This window comes from Triturus cristatus, chromosome 5_2, assembly GCF_964204655.1.
Source record: "Triturus cristatus chromosome 5_2, aTriCri1.1, whole genome shotgun sequence".
Taxonomy (NCBI): Eukaryota; Metazoa; Chordata; class Amphibia; order Caudata; family Salamandridae; genus Triturus; species Triturus cristatus.
Window position 1 is genome coordinate 1017260552 of NC_140588.1, and position 17542 is coordinate 1017278093.

At 41.1% G+C, this 17542-nt stretch overlaps 1 protein-coding gene across 1 annotated transcript in view; it reads right to left on the minus strand.

Annotated features, from left to right (window-relative positions):
• The window catches only part of LOC146829599 (hemicentin-1-like), a 454493-nt gene that overhangs the window by 10170 nt on the left and 426781 nt on the right, over positions 1 to 17542 (minus strand). Inside the window, exons 9-10 of the mRNA XM_085608301.1 lie at positions 16203 to 16328; positions 6342 to 6464 (exon numbers count right to left, since the gene is read on the minus strand). Coding sequence (XP_085464427.1) covers positions 6342 to 6464; positions 16203 to 16328 — 249 coding nt within the window. The remainder of the gene's footprint in view (positions 1 to 6341; positions 6465 to 16202; positions 16329 to 17542) is intronic.

Sequence of the window (17542 nt, forward strand, 5' to 3'; positions counted from 1 at the left end):
AAACACTCACACCCAGTCAACAGATCTGGGTTTGATCCATCACCGTTCTTTAGCCCACTCTGCCACCCCAGTTCAGACATAGCCATATGCAAATCAGTCTGACCCCGTGCCTCATGGGAACAGTCCAGCCTGAACCAAGCCATGCCTTCCCTGGACCGGAAACAAGCTTCCTAGGACCGGTTTCTGGCATTTCAGCCGTCTTCAGCCAGGCTTGCATGAATCCAGTGGCAAAGTGAGCAAGGGACTCACGTCTGAGCATACCCTGCCAACTTGTGGCGAACAAAGCGGTACAAAAGGGGGTGGTGATGGACGGAGCATCAGAACTAATCATGACATGGCTTGGCAGTTCGGGCTGGACTGGTCCCATGCGGCACAGGGTCAGACTGATTTACATATGGCCATGTCTGAACTGGGGTGGCAGAGTGGGCTAAAGAACGGTGATGGATGAAACCCAGATCTGTTGACTGGGTGTGAGTGTTTGATTGGTTCTGCTGCTCCGTCCATCACCACCCCCTTAAGTAACGCAAAGCAGCACTGTGCACGACTTTGCGTTACTTTTAGTCAATTTCCTGCTCAAAACAAGTTTTGTGCTAGAAGGTAAAAGTAAAATCATTTTGTGCTGGTTTGCATCACTTTTATGACACAAACCCAGCACAAAATGTTTGTAAATCACCCCCTATGTGTTTTTTCCGGTCTTTCATTATCCTAATGTTTTTAAAATGGGTTTCTTTGGGAAATACTTTCTCGCTATTAAAGCCAACCCCAACCACTGTGGTATAATTTCAATCCTGAGTTTGTGTTTCTCCAGACCAAGCACTCTTAAAATATACTGCTTACCAGTATGGATGACATGTGATGCCCACATCTTGTAATCCTCATTGTTTTACGTAAAATGTCCCATAGGCTGTCTAATTGGTTTTGTATAATGTGTGTTATTTTAAGTGCTCTGACACCCTACACTGGTAGGAGCAGTGTTACAAAACAAATGAAATGCATGTGAGAGGGTCTATGGGAAGATGAGAGGCACTGTTGGAGGGCGGTAGTGGAGAAAGAGGTCATGGGGGGGCCCAAAACGAATGCCGCACCAGGGGTCACCAGCGCTAAACCTGGTTCTCAGTGGCACGAACATATGCAGGAACTGGTAATGCATATCTTGTATAGCATTTCCCCAGTAGTGGCTCAAGTTACTCAACACTTAAGAGAGAAAGGTAAGTTAAATTGCACTTACCTACAAAAGGATCAGGCGTGTGTGAAATCACGTTATGCTGGTAACAGATGAATGTTTTGTACATAAGAGCATATCCTGTATACCTTTCTCTCCTGAGTGACTTAACATGGGCAAGGAAATGGCACTTCAAATTAGACTTGCATACAAAGGCATTGTGGAAGTTCCACTGTTCAAGCAAATCTTGACAGAACATTTTTGTCATAGCTCTTAAGAGACATACCGGAACGGGGTAGAGGGAAGAGCCATGGGCAGATTTTTACATGACATGCCATGATCTGGATCAAAAAGAAGGAAGAAGCACAAACTGGCTTCGCTCAGTAAGAAATAAACAAACCAGGACAGGGTCAGACCTAATGACCGACTAACAGTGTATTAAGTCAGTTTGATCCATTGAGTTGAAGGCCGCCAAAAGATTGAGCAAGATTAGGACCACAGGGTGTCCTGCACCTAGACCCATTCTGGGATTATCTAAAACTGAGACCAGTGCGGCCTCAGCATTCATCCCAGGATGAAAGAGCCCATGTGCAACGTCCAGCAAGTTTTGTGCCATAGGATGATCAGTAAATTAGTAGAACAAGCACCTTTTTCTAATCTCAGTACAAGCAGGAAGTAAATAGGCTGGTCTATAATGAGTCTCTATGTTGACACCCAGGCAGGGGTTCTTTAATGTCTTAATAACCCCTCCCTTCTACCTTTGGGGCACAGTCACAGCAAAAAATGACAACAAGGCTGCTAAAACCAACACATATCAGCTGGTAACCTTGATTTCAGGTTCTGTAGCAAAGGCTGAACCCCGTGATTCCAGTTGAGAGGAAAAGACCCTTCTCAAACTTTACGTTTAGTTACCTCACCATCTGAAGATTCGATTATAATACTATTTGTTGGAAAGTGGGTTATTAGTAGTGAAAAGTAGGGAACTACCACTAGTAATAAGGCCACAAACACAATAAAAGTTCCAGTCAAGGTCTCAATAATTTATTCAGGTGCTCAACCCTTGGTAGCTGGCAATGAGTAGACATGCTTAACATAGGAGACAGGTGTGTAAAGCATTTAAAAACACAATACATTAAATATGTAAGACATAACACACCATAAAATGTATATTAATAGGAGATATTTTTATCTTTAAAATGATACCAAAATGACAAAAACCAATGTAGGGAACCAGAGATATGAAATTCTAAAGAATAAACACTTTGTAGTGTTTGAAAAACAAAAACATCAACTTGAGACACCTGTTGTGCTTGACCAGGACAAAGTCAAAGTTTGAGGCTGACCAAAATGGAGAGCAGGTCAGATACACTAAACAGAAGGCCTTGGTCAAATTTATACCTTTGCACTTAGTTGTTTCCTGGAACTTTTTCCCTTGATGTTGAGCGAGGCTCCTCATCAGGCTGGGTTTCAAGTCGACGTCGGTGGCTTGGTTCAGGATGAGGCCTCAGTGAAACCCTGGAAAACTGAGCTGTCATCAGGACGAACTCGAAATCCAGGCACTGGCGTAACGAAACTTGAGGGGGACCCCCTGCAAGAAATGTGGAAGGGCCCCCTCCGGACACAATCGGAGATCTCCGACCAGAGTACTCAGCTGTGGGGGCCTCTTGGAGCTTGTGGGCCCCCCTGCACTGCGGGGGCTGCTGTGGACTGTGTTACACCACTGAATCCAGGCCGGGTCACAGTTCGACGTTGGCGCTTGACTCTCATCAACGGGTCGGTCACCTTATGGAGCTCTTTGACAAAAGTTCTCCAAACTTCTGGATCTCCTTCCAGAAGGTCCTTTTGGGATTCCAAAGTGTTCACAACACAAATCCAAGGGTATAGAAGCTCTAAAAAGGTCCTTGGGATGTTGGGGCTATACTTCCCAGAATGAACCTGGCCAGCTCCTGAAAAGTCCCCTGGACGCCTTCCAGCTGGGATCTTCTTGGTGGAGATAGTGCAGGTCGAACTCTTTCGACCTGTTGCTTTCAGGGAGTCCACTTCTTCACTTTTTGAAGCTCCTCACACATGCCTACAAAGCTCTCCACGACGCAGGACCAGCGTATCTGAACCACGGCTTTTCATTCCACGTACCTGACAGACACCTTTACTCCACCCAACTGGCCCCCGCCTCCATCCCACGGATCCACAAGACTAGAGCCAGAGGAAGATCCTTCTCCCTCCTCACCACTAAGACAAGGAACGACCTGCCTCTCCACCTCAGGCAATCCCCGTTGCTGACCCAATTCAGGAAGGGTCTCAAGACCTGACTTTTCTACTGAACATCTGCGCCCAGACAGAGCAGCATCTCCCTCCCCCCAGTGCCTTGAGACCTTATAGGTGAGTAGCTATGAAATATAAATCTCTGATTTATTGATTGATCGATTGAAGCCAGGCAAAGTCCCTAGGGCTGTTGTTCCATGTGTGCACCAGGTGCCGTCATTCAGAGTGCAATCCTTTGAGGTGCAGGCCAGGGTTCCAGCAGGGCACTCCTTCTCCTTGCAGTTTCAGGCAGGGATCTTAGGCGCTGCACAGCTACTCAGTGTTCCCGGGCTTCAAGAAGGGGGACAACCCTGACCAATGGTATGCAGGGTACCACCCAGGTGTATGAGCACTTCCTCAAAAGTGTGGCATATTCTTGACCCAGAACGCCTATTCTTCCAAAATGGAGAAACTTTCTCCTGGAGGGCTAGATCTGGCTAAGCCAATTGACTGATGTGGCTAAGTTTCCCTAACACTCCCCTTCCAGCTCCTCTGCTAATCAAATTACTGGGGCTCCTGTCTGGCTGGGGGTGCAGGATGTGGGGGTGAACCTAAACTGTCATTCTCGCTTTGAAGACCAGTTTGGCTACTCCACCCAAAACCTGCCTTTTGCTGTGCAGCTTGCTGTTCTCCTCCCACAGGAAATCCTTTGTCTCTAGTCAGGCCACCTCATAGCTCATTAAGACAGCTTGGTTCACCTTGGCAGAGCCTGTCCAATTAGGTGAGGGCTGCTGGAATGCTGGATTTTGGCTTACAGAAAAGACAGTTCTATAACTTATTTTCTGTCATAACTATAACAAATCTAACAGTTGTTGGATTTGTTCTAACTTACACTTTGATACCTTGAAGTATATTTTTAGCTCACTCCTATCAATAGTATTCCATGTTAGCCTATGGAGCCATTGGGCTACAATGGGGAAAAGCAAAATTGGCAGTTCTTCCCTCATCAAGGCATATAAAACAGATTTTATAATGTCCATACTTATAGTTACAAGGCACCCTAGTCCTGGGTCACCAATGGGAAACCATAGGAGTGATTTATATGTAAACATAAGGTTGTTTGAGGCTTTGGAAGTACCTTTAATTCCAAAGTCGAATTTGCATATAAATTTAGTGTAAAGGCAGCCTGAAAAGAAGGGCCTTAAAATGAAAGCAGGCAACACAGCAGTGCACACTTAAGCGCATTAAGTTTAAGTGTCTGAACAACACATTCCTTTACCACACTTGCCTTTACCAAGTCTAAACCTACATGTCCAATTATATACTAGGGACTTACAGCTAGGCTGTCAGTATCAATGGTAATTAAATAATTACCATATACCTTTAAATCAGAGCACATGCCTGGGTCTGCTTAGCAGAGCCCAGGGCACAGTCAGAAAACCAGCATCTAGTAGTCCAAATGAGGGCAAAAATTGGGGGGACACTGCAAACAGGTCCCGGTTTATCACACTAATGAACATGAGTTGAATCTTACAGGAAAGAAAATGGCAAACCTCTTACAAAGTTCTTCCGAAGGCGGAGTCAAAATTGATATACAAGTAGGGTTGGTGGGTTCTGAGAGATGCAAACATACCCCAAAGTAAATAGATCCAAAGGCCAATGAAAACCCTAGCATGGTCCCCCAGGAGGCCGCACTTTCTCAGCGTGGACAGGCTTGGATGAGCGCATCTGCTGTGTGGCACGCAATTCTTATATTTAAATAGATGGAGGGAGGAGCAGTTGCTCTGCTTGAAGAAGCAAATGGAAAGAAGTGGGTGTCAGTGGAATATGTATATATCATGAAACACTATCGGAGAACACAGCATTGAGGAAAAGGTAGATGAGGATTATGATCAAAGGACTTTCCACTCAAGTATAATTTCTCTTGTTTGAATCAGTGTGAGAGCCGTAGAAGAAGGTCATATTGCAATTCATTCTACGCACGTAGCTGCTTAGGATGTCGTGTGGGTTTTATGCTGTATTGTTGGTTTGAGCTGGAAGAACATTCGGACTACAGAGCTGTTACGCTACATTTTTTGAGCCTGGAGTCAATGTTCCTTGCTTTCCTGGGAATATTGTTGGAAATATCAAGCAGCATTAGAGGTCTGGTCTGAAAAGGTAGTTTACAGACTATCTGAGGAAATATTGAACAGCAATACTCAGTGGACAGATTTTATGATGCTGAAATGAAATACATGTTATCATACTTGAACTATATTGGACTAGTGAAAATTAGGCTGATAGATATTAGGACATAAAGTACCACAACCATTCTGGGACTTACATAAAGGGAAAACATGAGATTGTTTTCTCATGGCCTAGGATGTATGAGAATTCCAATTACTATGAGTGAACTGTGAGATTTTCATAACACTGAGACAACAAACTTCTGTTGGGTATTTTAAATTGTTGAAATATTAAGCGACTTCATCCAAAAGAGTAATTTAAAAATTAACTGGGGAGCTCTGGAACAGTAGAAACTATGATTACATGATACTTGTAAGTTAAAATGCTGCTATGATTATTCTCTGTTTGACAACTGGAAAAAGAATTGCACTCCAAATACCAGAATGAAGCTGAATTATCCATATGGTGCACACCTTACCTAAATTGTCAGATACATAAGATATTTGAGATGGTGCCTCCTACCCCCTCAGATGTTATGATGTACAAGGACATTCTGTCCTTATTATAAAGTATTTTACTGTGACACTTCCACCCACCAAAACCCCAAGACCATCACTTTATGTTTGTTTTTAACTGTTCCAGACACCAGGTCACCTTGAAAACCAAATCTAAAGTACATAGAACATGTATGACTCCTCAACCGTTATAAAAACAAAGCAGTGCCCCTCTTGTCTTCTAACAAAGTAGATTTTCATTAGCCAGATCCACTCACCAGTTCCCTTTCGCCTTTTACACCTTGTTACAAATAGAGCAACCAGGATGACTAGGAGTACGAGGCTGACGACAATGACCATGATGATCAGGAGCAGCGTGGAGCCAGTTGACGCACCTGGAACTACATCAAGAGAAGACAGAGTTTCCAATTAATAGGATAAGGAAAACTAAGTGGATACTGCTATGCACACTGGTTGGATGATGGAGTTCAGTCAGTGAGTGTTTGATCAAGCAAGGGAGTGACTGACTGGGTGAATTATGAGAGAATGCCAGAATTAGTAATTGAGGGGAAGAGTGAGGGATCTCTGGTGAACTACAAGAGTGCTCTATATATCTTGCATAGATTAACCCCTTCAGCGCTGCGGGAATTCCCCCGCGGTGCTGAAGGGTTCGAGCGCGGGCGGGCCCATGACCGAACGGTTCCGTCATGAGCACAGCGCAACCGATGCTCATGACGGAACCGTTCCGTCATGGGCATGGAAGGGGTTAAGACAAAATAACTATATAGCTGTAAATCATAAAACTTGTATCCGAGAGATCCAGCCATTATCCCTCAAAAAAGGATAACAAATGCAATTGAAAAGCCAATAACAACCTGATCTGATTAATTGGCTTTGAAGATTTGCCATAAACAGGAAAGTACAAGAAGGTAAACAGAAAGGTATATTTTAGGTACACAATATATATGGCGATCTTCTTCCATGTAATATGACTTGAATATTCTCTTTGTGTCTCACTCCATCTCATGATTTGCTCAATGCAGCTGTACCAGAACTAACACTTGAATTTAAATAGATGCATTATTTTAGAATGGAATAATATAGAAAAAATAGTAACACAGCAATCAAACTCCAGCATAAAATATTTACATTTGACTACAGACGATCTTAGATTTACTTTCTGGGATTAGGACATTTCAGGCAGTGAACTAACTCATTCTCAAGCAGCTGTGGTATATTGCCCACATGTAGTAATGCTCTCCCTTTAAAAGAATCTTATGTATATGCAACATGTTTATCTCTATTGTTTACATTTAATAAGCTCTGGAACTACTCACAGGATGGTACAAACCAAACAACTCACACCTTCCCCCTCAGAGTCACACTGTACTGACATACTTTGTACCAGTTATTACCTTGGGAAATTTGTATGGCCAGTACTAATACTGCTGCCTTCTTTTAATGCCAGTTCTGGTGCAAACCGCTATCTACAGCAAGAATGAGACCCTCATATGTCTCTATCAGTACCCCCTACTGAATATTAATATACACACAAACAGAAACACCTGGATTGGAACGATTTAAGTGTCACCTCAAAAGAGTGTGTTGCATTGTTGAATTTACAAATATTTCCAGGTGAAATTTAGGGCACATGCAGTTGAACGTAAGCATTTTCAAACACAGTGCTTGCTGAGAAATAACATATGTTCCATTTGTATAAATCACAACTGTATGTGTTGCATGGAGGAGGAGGGCCTGCTAACAGGCAATGACAATTTGGATCATTGTGTCTTTTCTATGGATGAAGAACAGATAGAACTGCAACAAGACAAGAACGATGATGGTAACAACATAAATAAACTTGCACTAAATAAGATGGCCAAGAAGGAAAGCTATCTAGGCCTTCATTATGTAAGGAACCTGTGGAACCTGCAGATGTTGAGTATGGCCACTACCAGGCTGAAACCACCACCCAATTCCTCCTAGTGTGCTATGGATATGCAGATGTTCTCAACGGTACTTCACACTTTCACCTCCAGCTACAAATGCTACATAGTCAGCGCTACTTAGCTAAGGTGAAAGATAATACTGCACCCTGGGTTAGGCCACCATTTTGGTGATCCGATCCCGATCACTATATGCATTAATGGCCAGTGGGTGCTGGCATGTGGGGTGGGTTAATTAAAGCACAGCTACTGCCAAGAAAAACGGTACAGAGGTACAGAAGCATTACAACCTGGCCCTTCTGTGGTACAATGGCGGGGTTACCCAGATGGGTTGAAAAATGTTCCACGGGTCCTGCGTTTCCCACCCATCTGAGCACTGAAGAAGACTTTAAGTAATTATTCTCTTTCTGGGCATTTCCACCAGTATTTATCCCTTTCTTAGATAAGCAGCAGATGTACTGTGATGAGGGCTCCGAGGGCTGTATGACAGAGGCATGCATTGCTAAACCACATGTACTTCAACAACGCTGCCCGAACAATGAATGTGTCTGAACAACACATTCCTTTACCACACTTGCCTTTACCAAGCAATTTCCAGGAAGATAATTACAGTTTTCGTGTCCACACCTCCAGAGAAGTTTATTTCAGGCCACCTGGAGAAAAGATCCATCACTACAATGACGTAGATATCCTGGCCATCACCATGTACAGGACCCAGAAAGTCCAAATCAATGTCCATCCAGGGACCATTAGGACGTGTCCTGACAACCATGGGTTGAGTTCTAGTTTTCATACATTTCTCACTCAAAGAGCATTGAACACATTCTCTCACCAAACGATCAACCTGAAGATCCATGCTAGGCCACCAGTAAGCAGAGCGTAATCTCTCCTTAGTTTTTGAAATTCCCAGATGAGATTTATGTGCAAGATTCAGCAGCTCCTTACGTAAAGTAAAAGGTGGAACCAACCTATAACCTCTCCAAAACATACCATCATTAGAAGACAATTGGTCTCACAGACACCAAACATATTTACAAAGTATACCTCCTTGTTCCTTATGGTGCCAACCTGCACAAATAAATGTCATGACGCCTTGAAGGACCTCATCCTCAACAACAGCTTCTTGCCACTGTTCCTCCAAAATGACTTCGTAGTCAGTCTCACAAACACAATCTGTAGATTTACTGGATGTCTAATCACTCTGATGTTCCAAATTGCTCACAGAAACCAACCTAGATAACGTGTCAGCCACAATGTTCTCAGAACAGGGAATATACTTCACACTAACAACCCACTTGGATATCCTGGGAGAGATTAAATCAATGCCCTTATTGGTAAAAACCTCACACAGAGGTTTGTGGTCCGTCTTAAAAACGAACCAAGTGCCCCACAAAAACTTCTTCAATTTCTTGATGGCCCATTGCACCACAAGAGCCTCCCTTTCAATGACTGAGTACCTACACTCAGCTCCTTTGAGACTCATTGAAATAAACATAATGGTGCCATCAGGACCAGATCCATCTTGATGCAAAACAGCGCCAAGACCCTTAAGGCTTGTGTCAGTGGTGATGACAGAAGGTCTGCTGGGATCAAAGTTGCGAACCTTGGGTGCCTGCGAGAGTCTGGTTTTGATCTCACAGAATTCCTTTTCACACTCCTCATTCTAGTCAAATTCCGCCCCCTTTTTGTAATAGGTTCCTCATGTTGAAACTGACTTCAGCAAAGTTCCTTATACATTTATTACAATATTCTGCCGTCCCAAGAAAATGCAGAAGTTTTTCAATAGAAGAAGGAGAAGCTAAATTCTTAATGGTGTCTACTGCCTTAGGAACTACACCATCAGCGGTTATGAAATGACATAGATAATCAATCTCACTGAGACCAAACTAACACTTCTCTAACTTGATGCTGAGACTGTGTGCACTAATCCTGTCCAGGACTTGCCTAACCCTACTTCTATGTTCAATCTCATCACATCCATGCAATAGTATGTTGTCCTGATATACACAGACGCCTGGTACATTGTGCAAAACTTTCTCCATGGCACGCTGAAAAACAGGCTGCCGACACAAGGCCAAAAGGTAGCCTGACATACCTAAAGGTACCAAACGGTGTAACAAACGCAGTAAGATCTTTAGATGATTCATCCAACAAAATTTGGTGCTACACGGAGGTTAAATCTATAGTACTGAAAATTTCAGCTTTACCTACCATCATCAGCAAATCAGAAATATATGGGAGGGGGTATTTATCCACTAAGACACACTGATTAAGTTGTCTGAGGTCCACACATAAGCTCAGTGAACCATCAGCTTTCCTCGCAGCCATGACTGGAGCCAACCAACCAGTCCCTTCCATCTCTTCAATGATGCCTTGAGACTTAAGTTTTTCTAATTCACAATCCATTTCTTCTTTAACTGCAAAGGGAACATTATGTACCTTGCTTGAAATGGGGACTGAACCTGGAACAAGTTTGATCTTGTGGCAGTAACTCTTCAGGCAACCTAGTTTTCAACTGAAAACTTGGGTATAATCTTCCTTTAAACTCTCTTGTAGTGTAGTATCATAAGCTAGGAGTCTGAAAGCTTGTCTATCTTTCAGAATGATGGGGGGATTGCTGTTGGGGTCCAACATGACACCCAAATCCCTTTGTTGCCACCAACTCGAAATCCTGTCTCCCTTTTTTGACACATAGACTTTGCCTGAGGTAAAACGTCTCTCATACTCCATCAATGGGGTCACCTCCAAAAGCGTAAGGTCTAATGTCAGGCTTGAGTAAAACAACTTTCCCTTTCAATTTGTCCTCATAAAATTTGTTGGATACAATGGTAATTTTAGCTCCAGAGTCGAATGAAACTTTGGTCTTTTCACCTTCCATCTCTATGAAATCTAAGGGACCCTCACCCCCAACCTGGAGAACAATCTGCCCATACTCGAAATCATGGGAATCTTCACTCGCATCATACTCAACTTCACTCACCCTTTGTTTGAGTCCTTTCATCCTACAGGCAGCTTCTAAGTGTCCCCTTTTTTTGCAATATGTGCACACAGATTTGAGTGCTGGACATGACTTATCATTTGCTAGATGTCCTCCTTTATCACATCTAAAACACCTGCTCTCCCTCCTGCCATGAGCTCTAGTTGTATTCTTTCACTGTGTGACACCATAGTCTCACCATTTTTGGAAGGAGGTTTCACTTTGGCACTAGAGCCGAAACGTGAGCTAACAGGTGATACTTCCATGTTGAGGTCCTTCTTAATCACCTTCACACATTCCAAAGAGTGCTCAATTAGTTTTGCAACAAGCAAAACTTCATCCAAACTAGGTCCATCTTTGAGCCACAATTCATCACGCACGTAACTCAGTCTATCTATATCTAGTGCTTCGAAGGTGAGGCAATTGATTTTACATTTATTCCTAGCCTACAATGGAAGCCTAAGTAGGTTCCTCAGAATTGGGATGATTTAATCAAATGTACTTTTTTCTGAAACCAGATGAACAGTAGAATGGAGATTAATGTTGGCAGATGTCAGTACATTTGCTAGAAGACCCATCAAAATTACATTGCCAACATAAATCTTGGAAATAATTAACGAATGCACCGGTGTCTTCAGTTTGCTAATTGCTAAGAGGGTACTTTATTTTTTCTATTTGGTGTAGGTGGAGGTTTACTAATTGTGCTAGTTTGTTGATATGTGGTATCATCAACAATGTGGCATGTATGAATTATCCCAGTTATTTCACTGTTGTAGAAAGTGGCGGTGAGAAGCCTTTCACTATTAGCTTTGAGAATAGGTTTACATACATTTTTTATATTGTATTCGTGAAAAATTAACATGGATTCTGCTTTCTGAGGATTTATTTTCAGACATGGATCTCTTGCAGTTGTGTAATTCCTTCACAAGGTGACAATGTCTTTTATTAATCATAGTTTTAGGAAACATTGTCAATCATTTGCATATTGGTGTAATTGAATGGCAACCTTTAGTCTTACAGGTTCTAAGTACAGGTTGAATAGTGCAGGTGGAGTAGATCCCTGTAGAACAGCATTTTAGATTTTTCAGTAGAATGTTGTGGTCTACTTTGTAGTTTGCTGCTAATACCTCTAAAAGCACCAGCAGGCATGCCTTCCTTCATCCAGGATTCACTGACTATCATTGAGGAGTTTTAGACTTGCCATTTCTCTGTTTGAAGTCTGCAGCTTCAGGTCTTAATCCTGATTGAGATAGAGATAGCAGTGAGCTTTCGTTTAGTAATGAAGTTGTACAGCTACCAATTTTTCAAATGCCTTCCTAAACAAAGCTAGATTAGTTACCGGTCTGTAATTGTCCAGGTTTTAAGGCCTGCACTGATCTTTTCTTTTAGAATTGATATTATCTGACCCATCTTCAGATCACTTGGGTATGTTCCTTGTTTCACCAAGACCCTATTTAACGTGAGTCAGTACAGTGCTAGTGGGTCAAAATAAACTTTTATTACCTTTGTAGTATTGCGTACTCAAAGCAGTAAGTTGGATGCATTTGTTTTAGTGTTAATATTATTATGAGCTCGTCCAGCTGTAATTTTGCAAAGGATTCCTAAGTTTTTAGGGTTTTCAGTTTGTGTTTTATTGTGTTGAGATGATTTGTGATGAAGTTTCTTTTGATGTCTGCATTTTTATCAGAAGAAAATGCTAGGAATTGATTGTCTTTCTTTGGTATGATTCTGTTATTCTTCAGTGCTATGGTGTTCTGAGTATGAACTTAAATGCAGCTTTCTCTGCATTCTTAGAGTGGGTTATTTGCTCCTATGTTAATGATGCTTTATCATTTTGTAATTCTTGTTTGCATGATTTTCTCACTTTTCTTGAGCCTTGTCTTGTTTTTGGGTGACTAATCAGCTTGTCAGTTTCTCTTTAGGGATGTGAGTGCTCTCCTATGTTTGAAACGATTTCATTGAATTATGGTGTGCTAGGTATTTCTTTGTGATAATTATATTGTTTTTTTAGAATAGACTTTTAACATGGTGTCAGCATTTGTGCTCCGGTAAAACATTTCACGTTTCAATGTTACTAAATTATTCCTGGACTCCCTTGTCAATGTCTTTTGCATTTATGATCCAGTTTGTTTTCTCTTTGTTGAGAGGTGCTTGCAACTCTACCTCCATAAGGGATGTAAATATGTATTGGAAAGTGGTTGACCAATTGACCTTGTTTGGGCGTAAACATTGACAACTATCTGTAGAGGCCATGATTAGCTCTAGGATTCTTCCTTTGATTTCTGTGTTGGGTACAAGGATAGTTGATTCATGCTATGTAAGTAAGTTGTCTATTTCCACCTATATATTTGACTTGGCATTTCCCCTGTTGGATTGAATTCTCTCATATTTATTTTTATGGGATAGCCTTTGGTTCATGAAGATATATTTTGACAGATGCTCCACAAAATAACATGAGTGCTTTGGAGGACTGTAAATTATATATAGTTGAAAGATGCATGTAGTGTTAGCTGAAATGGCCAATTTTAAGCTTTCGAAAGAGAAATCTTTGTAGTGCTGAAGTAATCTCAAAAACAGTAAAAATAAATATGCTATATGTTGCAACTATTGAGTAGTTATGATTGTGTAGACTGTAATTGAAAGACAAGGTAAATGTTTAGTAAAAGTGAATAACTTATGTTCCTACTCGATAATTTGGTAGTAACTGAGGGCAGCAATATTATGACACTAAAACAGGTTAACTTTGAAAGTTTGTTGAATTTGTTACATCTAGTGCATCACGCAGACTGGCCAAATATGCCTCAAAGTGTTTTTTTATTTTTACTTTTTTACTAATTCTACTTAGGATCCTCATAAAAAATGCAAACATCACTATAACATTGATCATGTATTAAGTTCAGACTAATTGTCATAAAACTTTATAAAACCAGATGTTTGTGACATTACATGAATCAGTTTTGATTACTTTGCAACATGGCTTTATCATATATTGGTATACTTTTTCTAGTCTTAGGTTAAAGTTTATATTACTAAACTGTCAGTGGATTCTAAATCATTAGTAAGCTGGATTATAACTCCAGTAAAACATTTTGTTTTAAAAAGTCCCAGATGTCAATGAGCATTTGTGAATACCTTTCGATGGTTCGTCTGTAAAATATCAATAGTAGTCGAAGACACACCTGATGTCTTAAGAAAGATGGCCCTGAAAATAATGCATAAGTGATCATGGTCACTCGTGAATGTTTTCAGGATTGAGTAGATCGTTATCCAGTTCAAGGTTTAGATGAATTAAACATGTAATCAATTAATGGAGTTGTTTTAGTGTTCTATCAAAGACATTCAAAGCTGATTATCAATGAGGCTAAGTCAGATGTTCAAGTAGTTCAGAATTTTAGACGTTCTGTGACTGAATTTTGAATACATATCAGGGACACTCTAAACATCACTAGATAGTTCAGACCCAAGACCACCTCTCCTTCAGGAAGAAGCTGAAGACCTGGCTGTTCGAGCAGTAGCGGCACCCCCCCCCCCCCCCCAGCGCCTTGAGACCCTACGGGTATGTAGCGCGCTTTATAAGTGTCATTGATTGATTGATTGATTGAGTATGAAAAAGTCTTCATGCAGTTTTTCTAATTTGAGTGATTAAAACACATGATCATTACCGAAATGTTTAATATCAATGTTCTTTGTCTAAGTTGCATTCAATTGGTGTAATACAGTACAGCAATATATTACTATAATTCTGTTAACAAATTGACATACAGGTAACTGTATTCTTAACCTGATCTTAAGGTCCTAAAGAAGGTCAAGTTCTTCTTTCACCCGTACCATTGACATAAGTAAATTTGCTTGGATTTCTAGGTGGAAAACTTCCTCTTATAGGTACATCAATACCACAAACATACATGTCTTTCGATGTTCACTTTCTTTCAAAGGTAGACCCACGAAGGAGCATCCACAAACCCACCGCTTACTGTAAATTTGTTAATGCAGATTTTCCATAACACTGGTAAAAGTTCAGCATTTGCAAATACACTTCTTCACATAAACTGCACCAATAATAATTACATGAATCAAGATTGAAAATGTCTATGTACAAGTTAAGCTTAGTTATGAAAAATGCTTTATAAATTGGACAATATGAAATTCAGAGCACTTTCCTCCAGCACCTATTTCCCCTATTGGAAGCATCAACGGGGCCTCACTTAAAACGTTCTATAGTGAAATTTACAATTATTAAGAGGCTTTTGAAGGATATTGAATGCGTCAATTTCATGAAAGTATTTTCAGCAGTAAATATAAGTATGAAATTGGTAATACCTCAGTTACATCTGTCAGAAAACACAAAATTATTCTTGGCAGACTTTTCTTCTCTCTGCCCCCAGTGTTTAAAAATCTACAGAAGTAAACACCAAGCGAGGAGTGGAAAGTGGACATTACAAGACATTGTTTTCCTTGTAGGTTTGTGAGATCACAAACTATCATAAACTGAATCAGACCACTTCCCAGCCAGTAAATGGTCAGGATGTTACTCCAAGCATAGTATGAAGTAGCTAACTTTCTAGGATAGGAAGGGGAACAGAGTACTCTGAGATTTGCTAGGGGTCTAGGTAAAGCCTTTGCTCCACTGCCAAAAAAATGTTTTCCCCACGGAGAGAAAAAAGAAAGAAAAATGTGTTTTGCACATTAGACAACCTTTCCCATTGTGCAGAATTGTACTCTGCATACAATTCCGCACAGGGGGAGCAGGCAGCCGTAAAAAGGTTTTATGACAGATGCAACATTACTCCTGGAAATCTGTGCCTGGAATTACTTTCCAGACACAACATTACACAAATTTTGTGAATTGCAAAATATGTAATAGTAGGTGCAGATGGAGTCACATGACCTCATCCCAACTTTTCCAGTTTTCCATGGCATTTGAGCCCGATGTGTATAATCTTTCACCTGGAACTTAAAGTGGCCACGTGGCAGAAATAGCAGACTTAGCTGGATGGGTGGAAATTGGGCAACTCACCCCTTTCCAACCTGCCTGGAGAATGAAGAATGATTCTATGTAATTTCTCTCTTCTCGAGCATAGGCACCTGGTACATACATTGAGGTCCTGCCTAGGTGAGTGGTAAACTAACTGATACTGCTAGAGGTGTACCTCCCAATTGTTTCTGACAAAGTGATTTCACTCCATATTTACCTTCATGAGAAGGTATTTTCTTACCAGCAGATATGTGCCTTTCGGAAGTGTCGGTAGTCTGTGCCCATTCTGTTTTGCCAGCTGTTTTGGTGGTACTGATCATTATTTTTGGAACTTCAGTACTATGGCTTGTTTGTCTGCCACTTTTATCTGATAAAAGAATATAAACGGTTGGTGTGTGTTAAATCCTGCAACAATTATTAAAGTTTTGCGACATGTGAAACATCTGTGTTAGAGATGCCAGTCCATTGATACAAAAAAAACATATCTCGCAAATCTTATGTTTATCACTCAGGATCACAATATAATTCAGCCCACAAAAGGTTGGAAACTCCCCATTGAGTTCAGTGACTAAAATACATTAAACCAGCTAGTATCCTCTAGATATATTACCCTCTATTGACCCAAAGTAAAATTGTAAAACATTTTTAAAAGAAATTAGGGCTGATCTTCGAGGTTCTAAAAAGCAGATATTAGTTCTGAAGTTGCATAAGCTGATATGCATGCAAATGCATAGGCTAATCTATTTGCGTTACAAAGTGGCCTGTAAAGCACTTAGGGCTCATACATGAGAAAGTGATGCAGTGCAGCAAGTCACCTTGCTGCATTGCACTGCATGACAGGGAAAGGGCAGGAATGTGCTGTATTTAATAATAATGTAATTTATATTGGTGCACACCTGTCCTTTCCCATGTGCATCCTATCGCCTATGCAGGCACCCTAGCATCATGGTGCAAGGATGCCTGTGTTGCATGCAGGATTGTTTTTGTGCAGGAAGGGATACCTTCCTAAACAGAAACAATCCTGGGAGGCATAGTCCTCTTTCTATGCGTGATGCAGAAAGCAGCACACATATGAAGAGGAAGAAACAGATAGGAAGAGATATTTCTCTTCGTTGAAGCAGCCCAGGGAAGGTGTTAGATGTTGGCACATTCCCAGGTTTACAAGTTCTTGTAAATCTGGGGATGCATCAAAATCCATGGGAGTGGCACCCACACAACACCCATGGAACACCTCCCCAGGGCAGAGTAACTCAAAGCAGTGATTTGCTGTGCGTTTTGTTACTCCAGATATTTGAAGCCACTCAGACCCATGCAAAGTGGCTTTAAAAATCAGACTTAGAAGTTTACCTCATGCTGCATTGTTGTTCTGGTGGAATTCCTTGGAAATCAGGCCTCGATGAAATTTAAATTATACTAGCATAATTCACGTAAGTTTGGGAATTTTGCATTACACTTGTGACATAAAATCCCGAAGAAGGATGCCATTATGCCAGTGTTGCCATTCGGAGTCAACATTTACCATGAAAGCACAAGAAAAACAGAATGCGAGAGGCTGGTGTTTGCTGTGCTTTTGAACAAATG